The 11374-nt window shown below is 47.5% G+C and overlaps 1 protein-coding gene across 1 annotated transcript in view; it reads left to right on the top strand.

The window, feature by feature from the left end:
• tyro3 (TYRO3 protein tyrosine kinase) overlaps positions 1 to 10211 on the top strand; it is a 15752-nt gene extending 5541 nt beyond the window's left edge. The window contains exons 8-19 of the mRNA XM_056591237.1: positions 693 to 835; positions 2445 to 2583; positions 2681 to 2807; positions 3031 to 3122; positions 5060 to 5155; positions 5377 to 5454; positions 5563 to 5655; positions 5935 to 6056; positions 6575 to 6684; positions 6946 to 7105; positions 7408 to 7544; positions 8850 to 10211. Coding sequence (XP_056447212.1) covers positions 693 to 835; positions 2445 to 2583; positions 2681 to 2807; positions 3031 to 3122; positions 5060 to 5155; positions 5377 to 5454; positions 5563 to 5655; positions 5935 to 6056; positions 6575 to 6684; positions 6946 to 7105; positions 7408 to 7544; positions 8850 to 9156 — 1604 coding nt within the window. The 3' untranslated portion in view covers positions 9157 to 10211. The remainder of the gene's footprint in view (positions 1 to 692; positions 836 to 2444; positions 2584 to 2680; positions 2808 to 3030; positions 3123 to 5059; positions 5156 to 5376; positions 5455 to 5562; positions 5656 to 5934; positions 6057 to 6574; positions 6685 to 6945; positions 7106 to 7407; positions 7545 to 8849) is intronic.
• Positions 10212 to 11374: the final 1163 nt, after the last annotated feature.

Genomic DNA, 11374 nt, shown 5'->3' with positions numbered 1-11374 from the left:
AGCTAACTATCACCCTGACCAACTAACTTACACTCTGACCAGCTAACTACCACACAGACCAACTAACTACCAGCTAAAAACCAGCCTGACCAGCTTATTACCACCCTGACCAGCTAACTACCAGCTAAATACACCCTGACCAGCTAACTACCACCCTGACCAGTAAACTACCAGCTAAAAAAAACCCTCAGCATCTAAGTACCACAAGTTGTCTGTGTCTGTGTGGTGAGTTCTAGTCTCATGGAACAATCAGCTTTTGTTTGTGGCCTCAATCAACAAGTCCCAGATACTCTCTCGCTCTATTTCACTGTCTCGCTCTCGTTCTCTCACTCGCTCTCTCGCTCTCTCTCTCTCGCTCTTTCACTCTCTCTCGCTCTCTCCCTCTCACACTCTCTCGCTCTTTCACTCTCTCTCGATCTCTCCCTCTCTTGGCTCCATATCTCAGATTTTAGAAGCAGATGAATAATTAAACAAATGAGGTGTTCTAATGTACACACGGTAGAATATGGAAGATCTAAACTGCCCCACCAGCTACCCCTGCAGGACGCGGGCGGTACTACACCCCCCTTAACGCCCTCGTTGTGTAAGCACCAACACTAACCCTAACCTATTGCTGTCCACTAAGCGGACGTTGCTAGGTGTGCGCTAGTAGCGATGGCGATCCAACGCTCATCCGTGGTGTGACCCTACAGAGCCATCGGCCGCGCCCGGGAACCTGACCTTTGACCTCAGGGAGCAGGAGCTGCGGCTGGGCTGGGCGGGGCTGGCGGAGGCGGAGCTCCGAGGCCAGCTGTTGGCCTACAAGCTGCAGTGGAGCCTTGGGGGCGAGGGGCAGGTCGGTCGACACACGCTCTCTCTCTCTCTCTCTCTGTTCCCTACAAGGGCGTAACTTTGGTTTGTGTCCATGTGCACTCTGTGTCTCTCTCTCTGCCTCTCTTTGTCTCTCGTCCATATGTACTCTCTAGCTGTGTTCGAAATCGTTCCCCATTCACTCACTCACTATTCCCTATATAGTGTTCATGATATAGTGCACTATGTAGGCAACGAACAAACGAGAAGTCGGACACTACGCCGAACATTTCTAAACGTCATTTGCGTCAGTGAATGCGCCGGGTATTTGCGTGACGCAGACAGATGGGCCCACATCATGTAAACAAACCGGGCACTCACGAGGAAAGCTGGAGGTTGTATTGATGTTGAATGTTGCATTACCTTGATCAAGGTTTTTTTAGGAATTTTGAATGATATGATTTTCTATGTTGAATCACAAATAAATTGTTGACATTTCTAAACGAAAGCCGGAGACTCCATCTTAGGGATCGACCGATATATCGGTCGGCCGATATTATCGGCCGATATTCGCGTTTTTTACGTGTATCGGTATCGGCCGATACGCGGCTGATTTTCGCCGATATTTTTTCGCTTTTTTTAAAAAAATGTTTTAATTTTTTTACTTGTTCTACCTCACCTGTTTTTAATATTTGTTAAATATTGCTCATCTAATTTTTCTTACTTGTTTTACCTCACCTGTTTTTACTATTTTTTAAATATTGTTTTTTATATTGAAGTTCAATAATTTTTTTTAAATTTTAAATTGAGACTTGTAACATTTGTTATCAGTGTAATTTTTATGATTGAGGGAGCAAAAGCAGTATCGGCTCTAAATATCGGTATCGGCGTATCGGAGTATCGGCTAAGGCTGATGAAAAAATATCGGTATCGTATCGGCCCTAAAATATCTGTATCGGTCGATCCCTAATGTATTTGTTTTCGCGGTTATTCAGCTTCTTCTTCTCCTCCGGAAAAACACGACCGCATTGCATTGTGGTATACGGGAGTAACATGTAGGGAACATCGTATGTTCACTCAAATTTTGGGTATTTTAAGTCCACTATATAGTGCATGAAATTAACCACTGAGAATTCGGACACCACTACAAAATAGCGAGCACCATATAGTGCACTATATCCGTGATAGGGAACGATTTCGAACCCAGCTTGGTCACATAGAATCACTGTGGAGCAGTTTAGTTATTTTAGTTTAGTGTGTATGTTGTTTATTTATTACTAGTGGTTTATTATCGGGGTATACTGTCAGGAGGTGTTATTATATTGATATATTATTGTCTATTTTTAATATCATTTATACAGTTCATAATAATTGATATCTGTGTGTCCGTTCTATCTCAGGAAGTCTCGTTATATGTATTAATGTATTTAGTTGATACGGTCCATGTATGTCTGATCTATCTCAGGAAGTCTGCGTTATATTTAATGTATTTAGTTGATAAGGTTCGTGTGTGTCTGTTCTATCTCAGGAAGTCTCGTTATATGTATTAATGTATTTAGTTGATACGGTCCATGTATGTCTGATCTATCTCAGGAAGTCTTGTTATATTTAATGTATTTAGTTGATAAGGTTTGTGTGCGTCTGTTCTATCTCAGGAAGCTCTGCTGTTTAAGGAGAACACTGCTCGTCTGTCGGGGGCGGGACGTTTCTTTAACTCCTCCTTCCAGGTCTCAGCCTGCACTGTGATTGGCTGTGGGCCTTGGAGCCGACCAATAACTGTGCTCCCTGCTGCTGGTAAGGCCAGGTTAATTCTGGGATGTGTGTGTGTTGTTGTAGCTATCTAAAATGTGTCAATACGTAACACAGTGTGTGTGTGTGTGTGTGTGTGTAGCGGTGCCAGCCCCCCCACTGCGGAGCCACCTCTGGGTGGGGGTCTCTCTGGCTGCTCTGCTGGTCTCCATGGTGGGTCTGTTCCTCATGGTCCTCCTGCAACGACGGGACAAGGAGACGCAGTTTGGGTGAGTCCTGGAAAACCTCCTTCATCACAGCTACAGTCTTCATCACAGCTACAGTCTGTCCTTCATCACAGCTACAGTCTTCATCACAGCTACAGTCTGTCCTTCATCACAGCTACAGTCTTCATCACAGCTCCAGTCTTCATCACAGCTACAGTCTGTCCTTCATCACAGCTACAGTCTTCATCACAGCTCCAGTCTTCATCCCAGTGTGTTTGTGTTCCAGGTCTGTGTTTAAGGACCCGGGACCGGACAGCGTTTCCTTCTTAGCAGCGAGGTCCTTCAACAGACAAGGCCCGGACCTACCGGACAGCACTCGTAAGCAACATGAAACACTACCCCAAAATGAGACTCACTACCCCAACATGAGACCCACTACCCCAACATGAGACCCACTACCCCAACATGAGACCCACTACCCCAACATGAGACCCACTACCCCAACATGAGACTCACTACCCCAAAATGAGACCCACTGCCCCCACATGAGACCCACTACCCCCACATGAGACCCACTACCCCCACATGAGACCCACTACCCCAAAATGAGACTGACTAGCCCAACATGAGACTCCCTACCCCCACATGAGACCCACTACCCCAAAGTGAGACTGACTAGCCCAACATGAGACTCACTACCACAACATGAGACCCACTACCCCAAAGTGAGACTCTCTACCCCCACATGAGACTCACTACCCCAACATGACTCACTACCCCAACATGAGACTCACTACCCCAACATGAGACCGACTACCCCAACATGAGACTCACTACCCCCACATGAGACTCACTACCCCAACATGAGACTCACTACCCCAACATGACTCACTACCCCAACATGACTCACTACCCCAACATGAGACTGACTACCCCAGCATGAGACTCACTACCCCAACATGAGACTGACTACCCCAGCATGAGACTGACTACCCCAACATGAGACTCACTACCCCAACATGAGACTGACTACCCCAGCATGAGACTGACTACCCCAACATGAGACTCACTACCCCAACATGAGACTCACTACCCCAACATGAGACTGACTACCCCAACATGAGACTGACTACCCCAGCATGAGACTCACTACCCCAACATGAGACTGACTACCCCACATGAGACTGACTACCCCAACATGAGACTGACTACCCCAGCATGAGACTCACTACCCCAACATGAGACTGACTACCCCAGCATGAGACTGACTACCCCAACATGAGACTGACTACCCCAGCATGAGGCTCACTACCCCAACATGAGACTGACTACCCCAGCATGAGGCTCACTACCCCAACATGAGACTGACTACCCCCACATGAGACTGACTACCCCAACATGAGACTCACTACCCCAACATGAGACTCGCTGCTACCCCAACATAAGATTCGCTACCCCAACATAAAACTCGCTACTCCAACATAAGACACGCTACCCCAACATGAGACTCACTAACCCGACTTGAGACTTTCTACTAGGGCCCGACCAATTCATCGGCCTGCCGATTTAATCGGCCGATTATTGCCTTTTTGAAAATAATCAACATCTGCCAAAAAGACCCTGATTACAACCGTTTTTTTTTTTTATTATTATTATTTTTTTAAATGTCATTGTGCTTAGTATCCTGCAGATTGCGCTCCTACTCGCCTTGCTAACTAACAACTTTAGCTGGAGTAAAAAAGAGGAGATTGAATTTTACCGTACAACATGAAAGCACGCTCGCTCAGGCAGCTGCGCGCTCACCTCACCAATGTACACAAGACGCGTTGTTTGAGCATGTTGTGCCTGTTTTTCTTTAGGTCCCAGGCCATGTTAATTTGTTATACTGTAGACTCTAACGGTGAGACCATACTGCTCAGCACGCACGTGTTAGTCACTGCTCGCGAGCGCAGCACATTTGGAGTTAGTTATTTATTTTACATTTTACATTACACTCATTTTTTACTGTAAATGTATTCTAAAACACTCAAAGGTTCTGCATTCAATTCACATATTCGTCAAAAGTGTTTAAAGTCTATTTAAGGTATCAAAAACTATGTTTTATAGGCTTTTTTTTGTTTTGTTTTTAATCAGCAGATTCAATCGTGAACATAATTTTTCTCTGAAAATAATCGGCATCGGCACTAAAATCAATATCGGTCGGGCCCTACTTTCTACCTCAACGTTGTGTTCTCTGTCCCCCTCTAGTGGATAGTCTGTTGTGTTCTCTGTCACCCTCTAGTGGTCAGACTGTTGTGTCCTCTGTCTCCCTCTAGTGGACAGTCTGGGGATCAACGAAGACCTGAAGACAAAACTCCAGGATGTATTGATCCAGGAGCGACTCTTGACCTTTGGTCACCTGCTGGGGAAAGGTGAAACATACTTTTATTTTTCTGTCTCTTGAATTTGTGAACAAGAATATTTCTCATGAATTAAACGCACACATCCATCCAGGAGATTTGACGGTGGTCTGGAAAGGACCTGCAGCTACAACCGCGGCCACTAGAGGCCGCTAGCGCACACAGTGCAGGTTAAATGTGCAGTGGGTACTTCAGGTGAGGTTTGACTTGTTTCCTTTTGTGTGTGTGTGCAGGGGAGTTTGGCTCGGTGAGGGAGGCGTTACTGAAGACGGGCGACTCGGTCCAGAAGGTGGCCGTCAAGGTGCTAAAGTGTAGGTGATGACATCAGCGGGGGTGGGGGTTTGAATGTCCTGATTGGCTGAAGGAGTTATAGCTCTGCTGTCATACTGGTAGTTGATTGGTTGTCTTGTGTTCCCCAGCTGACGTGGACTCCTCCTCTGACATCGAGCAGTGTCTGAAGGAAGCCGCTTACATGAAGGACTTCACCCACCCCAACGTCATCCAGCTGATAGGTACTCACTCACTCACTCACTCACTCACTCACTCCAACACAAGCTTGTTTGTGTGAGTGTAGTGAGAGTCTTGTTCTTCATCCCTCACTCGCTCACTCTCATGCACTCACTTACTCACTCACTCACTAGATCACATGCTCAAACACAAACTCACTCATGCACACACGCAGTCATTGTGGGGACCTTTTCTTGTGGGTTAGATTTAAGGTCCCTGACAGAGGGACAGAGGTCCTCATTGATTGGCCGAGGAGTGTGATTGACACGCTGTTGCTCCAACAGGCGTGAGCCTCCAGCGGCGGGCGGGCCAGCGGCTGCCCGTTCCCATGGTGATCCTGCCCTTCATGAAGCACGGGGACCTGCACACATTCCTGCTGCTGTCACGGCTGGGGGAGGAGCCTTACGTAAGACACACACACACACACACACACTCTGTGGGTCCGGGAGCTGTCTGTCTGATTAACCTGTCTGTGTGTCTCATGGAGCTGTCTGTCTGATGAACCTGTCTGTGTGTCCAGGAGCTGTCTGTCTGATGAACCTGTCTGTGTGTCTCGTGGAGCTGTCTGTCTGATGAACCTTTCTGTGTGTCCAGGAGCTGTCTTTCTGACGAACCTGTCTGTGTGTCCAGGAGCTGTCTGTCTGATGAACCTGTCTGTGTGTCCAGGAGCTGTCTGTCTGATGAACCTGTCTGTGTGTCCAGGAGCTGTCTGTCTGATGAACCTGTCTGTGTGTCTCGTGGAGCTGTCTGTCTGATGAACCTGTCTGTGTGTCCAGGAGCTGTCTGTCTGACGAACCTGTCTGTGTGTCCAGGAGCTGTCTGTCTGACGAACCTGTCTGTGTATCTCATGGAGCTGTCTGTCTGACGAACCGTTCTGTGTGTCTCATGGAGCTGTCTGTCTGATGAACCTGTCTGTGTGTCCAGGAGCTGTGTGTCCAGACCCTGCTGGGCTTCCTGGTCGACGTCGCCCGGGGGATGGACTACCTCAGCACCAAGAACATCCTCCACAGGGACCTGGCCGCGCGCAACTGCATGTCAGTCCGCCTGTCTGTCTGTCTGTCTGTCTGCCTGTCTGTCTGTCTGCCTGCCTGCCTGTCTGTCTGTCTGTCTGGCTATCAGTCTGGCTGGCTGTCTGCCTGTCAGTCTGCCTGTCTGTCTGTCTGCCTGTCTGTCTGGCTGGCTGTCTATTTGCCTGTTACACTTTTCTTTCTGTCTGTTACTAGCATAACAGCATGTGTTGCAGGCTGAATGAAGACGTGTGTGTGTTTCGGTGTGCGTCTGTGTGTGTGTTGCAGGCTGAATGAAGACATGACGGTGTGTGTGGCGGACTTCGGCCTCTCTAAGAAGATCTACAGCGGGGACTACTACCGCCAGGGCTCCGCCTCCAAGCTGCCCGTCAAGTGGATCGCCCTGGAGAGCCTCGCTGACAACGTGTACACCAGTCAGAGCGACGTGGTACTGCCTACTGACCGTCTGTACTGCCTGTCTGTCTCTAGCTGCTGGCCTGTACTACCTGTCTGTCTCTAGCTGCTCATCTGTACTGCCTGTCTGTCTCTAGCTGCTCGTCTGTACTGCCTGTCTGTCTCTAGCTGCTTGTCTGTACTGCCTGTCTGTCTCTAGCTGCTCGTCTGTACTGCCTCTTTGGGGGTCCGTCTGTCTGTCTGAGACGTCGTCACTTGATGATATCCACCACACGATCCCCTGTGGCCTGTGGCTGACTGAATTAACGAGCCCTTGTGCTGTGTGCTGCCCTCTAGTGGGCGTTTGGGGTGACCATGTGGGAGGTGCTGACCCGCGGCCAGACTCCCTACCCTGGGGTGGAGAACTCTGAGGTCTACGAGTACCTCATCAAAGGAGAGAGGCTCAAACAGCCTCCGGACTGTCGAGACGACATGTGAGTATTAAACTACACACCAAACTACTACACTTTACATGTCAGTACAATACTGAACAACAACAAATTACAAGCCTGTTGGATCATATTATATCTGTGATTACCAAACTAAAAGCCATAGTGGTCATGCAAGTACTTGATTAAACTACACACTAAACTACAAGACATACTGGACATGTGAGTACTTTATTAAACTACACATTCAACTACAAGACATACTGTAGATGTGAGTACTTTATTAAACTACGAGCCATACTGAACATGTGAGTACTTTATTAAACTACACATTCAACTACAAGACATACTGTACATGTGAGTACTTCAGTAAACTACACATTCAACTACAAGACATACTGTACATGTGAGTACTTTATTAAACTACGAGCCATACTGAACATGCGAGTACTTTATTAAACTACACATTCAACTACAAGCCATACTGTACATGCGAGTACTTAATTAAACTACATGCCATACTGTACATGAGTTCCTTATTAAACTACACATTCAACTACAAGACAAACTGTTCATGTGAATACTTAATCAAAGTCCGTACATGATTTTTTGAGTGGGATATGCATTTCTTAAAGTAACCCGCCTACAGTTACCAAACAGGCGAGTCAGTTTTGGCGCCCCCTCCTACGTAGAAAGTGGGCACAGTTGAATATTACCTCCCACTTCCCTACTCCCCTCCAATCAGAGCATAGCTACGATTTTGCGGACGAGCAGCTCCAGCGGGGGGAACTCGGCGGCAGCCCTACACAGCTCAGCTCCGGTAGTACAATCCCCTCCAGGAGGAGACATGGAGGAGAAAGGGAATGTACTCCCAGAGCTCAGCTGGAGCTGCTTGGCCGCTGGTCCACATTATATAAGATGATATAGATAGAGCTCCAGGAGTCCGCAAACCGTGCTGTGGTTCAGTCTGACAGCTCATTGGTCAATGGGCAGCAGCTCATTTGCATTAAAGCTACAGACACCAGAAACAGCACATTCTGAGGGACTGAACCAGAGGGGAATAGCGGTAGGCGAGATATTTTTTCCTAAAAGCTATTTCCAGTAAACAGCTTTTTAGAACTCAAATACTATGTTTACTTGTTGGGAAAACACCATTATATGTCTCCTTTAAGATGTTTTGAGTCCATAGTTCCATCTTTTAAACCTTGCATTGACGTGGAGTTACGTGACGACATGATCACATGACATCATCCAATATGTCAAGATGGCATCACATGGAACGAGGACGTCCTCACATGAATGGTGTCCATGGTAACTGCCCTCATCCTCCCCCCCACCCCCCCCCCCCAGCTACGAGTTGATGCACAGCTGCTGGAGCCCCGTCCCCAAGTGCCGGCCCAGCTTCCAGAGGCTAGTGGAGCAGCTGGAGGGGCTGGGGGCCGCGGCCTCCCCGCCCCCCCCGAGACCACCCCAGCTCTACGTCAACCTGGAGGGGGAGCCGGGGCCGGGGTCCGAGTGGCTGATGGCCAGCAGCGCTGCCATGGCGATCGGAGGAGACTGCCGCTACATCATGGGTCCGTGTGGGGAGGAGGAGGGGGGCCGAGGCCCCCCGCGGGACCTCCGGGACGAAGAGGATGACGCCGTCATTCATGTCTGAGATCAGCCTGGACTAATCCCCCCCCCCCCGCCACACATACTGCTACTTCCGGTTTATGGGATGTTTGCTATCGACAGACTGAGAAAGGACGATGAAGAGCGTGAAGATCAAAATGAAACATCCTGGATCATGGACCACCCGGATTCAGCTGGTTTCTGATTGGTTGTTATGGCTGGCAGTCCCCCCCTATGGTTCTAGGCTGGGCTCCTCACTCTGACGCCTGGGATTCTGCACATGCTCAGTAGAACATGGAACGCTGGGTTTCAGTACCTTTTCTTGGTCACCTGTCGCCCTCTGCCTTGACCTTTGGTTTACATTATGGACATCATCTACCACACTGGACCAACGCCAATCTGTGTATTATTCTTAACTTGGAATGTTAAGGAGACTAGGGGTGGACCTCATGGGATATTAGCGATATGGTTTGATTTATTTTTTTACTGTGCCAATCTAAATCATTTAACAGTCATTCCATTGTGTGCTCCTCAATAGTTTCATAAAACTTACCTCCACATTCAGGGTAGGAATGTAGCATTTCCTGATGAAATATGTTTTGCTGCTGTGAATTCAATAATTCTACCAATAGTGACTTATTCTGCACATTGGGCATTTTATTAGAATTAATCTAGCTAATATATTATAATCAGATATTAAAGTATTTAAATACACTCAATCAATGGTGTATATTATGCTTTTAGCTAAAGGACCTCAGGTTTGACCCACCATCGACAGCGTTGGGAGAGTTTGACAATTTTAATACTTAGACGGGACAGGTCTGACCGGTATCGGACCGGTTTGATGTGTATCAGACCGGTCTGATGTGTATCGAAGCCTGGTCTTATTTCAGACATTCCTTGTGCCAGGATCGTCTTGAAACTGTTTTGAATATAGAACCTGCACATCATAAAGTAACACCATTCCCTTACCAGTATTGGAAATGTTTACAGAAAACGCTTTGAATGAATAAAGATGAAGTCGATCTGTGAGACACCGTGGCGCATTTTATTCAGAACCTTCCATATTAAACGACAACATTCAGACACAAACACAACTGACCTCATTCAGACACACAACTGGCCATATTCAGACACACAACTGACAACATTCAGACACAACTGGCCTTATTCAGGCACACAACTGGCCATATTCAGACACACAACTGACCACATTCAGAGACACAACTGACCACATTCCGACACACAACTGACCACATTCAGACAACTGACCACATTCAGACAGACACAAAACTGACCATATTCATACACAAATTACCACATTCCGACACACAACCGACCACTTCATATAAAGGCTCGTTCCTCAGCACCACACCCACATGAAGGACCAGAACACCGAGATCATTAGATTGGTGATCGAGCTCCACGTTTACTATAGTCCCGTTATACTAAGGGAAGCGCAATAACGCTCCATGGGTTTAATTCGGCACTCGATCTCCGGTGAGTTATTGTCTTGTAGTTTGGCTCTTGGGCGGATTTTGCGATGTGTGACACGGCCAGGTGTCTCCGCCATTTCCAGTGAAACCACAAGGCGTTTCCGAGTGAAGAACCCGTAGTCTCAAGATGGAGTCCGCCTGACTCTGTGGGTACAAAGCTCCACTACGGCTCAACACCAACCTCTACTATTACCCCGACCATTACTAACGTTACTCGTGCCTCTACTCCAACACTATTACTAACGTTACAGATGGCTCTATTCCAACACTATTACTAAGGTTACAGATGGCTCTATTCCAACACCATTACTAACGTTACATACACATGGCTCTTTTCAAACACTAACCTCGACTATAACTAACGTTATACGTGGCTCTATTCCTAAACTAAGACCTCGACTATTACTAACGTTACACATGGCTCTATTCCCATACTAAGTAACCTCCGTATAAACCCTCAGCCGTCACTACACGCGGCTCTATTCGATTAACAACCTATTGTTCACACGGCTATATTGTTCATACAAACCTTTCTCAAACCAGTTCTCATGGGCACTGCATTCTTTCCTAAAAATGGTTTCATCTCCATTCTGGACTCTGGAGATGCTCTTTCCTATCGCTCCACTTCAGACTTGTCCTCCTACATGCATCAGTAGTGAAGGACATTGTTACTCCAGCTCATATGAACACTTCTATGCATATCGCTCCAGCGATGGACGGTGCCCCGGTCTGTGCACCAGGCCCCGCGGCGTGTCCGGTGAATCCGCG

This window comes from Gadus chalcogrammus, chromosome 5 (genome assembly GCF_026213295.1).
Source record: "Gadus chalcogrammus isolate NIFS_2021 chromosome 5, NIFS_Gcha_1.0, whole genome shotgun sequence".
NCBI classification, from domain to species: Eukaryota; Metazoa; Chordata; class Actinopteri; order Gadiformes; family Gadidae; genus Gadus; species Gadus chalcogrammus.
Note: the sequence above shows the minus strand (reverse complement) of the source record. Positions and strands in the feature narration are given on the sequence as shown.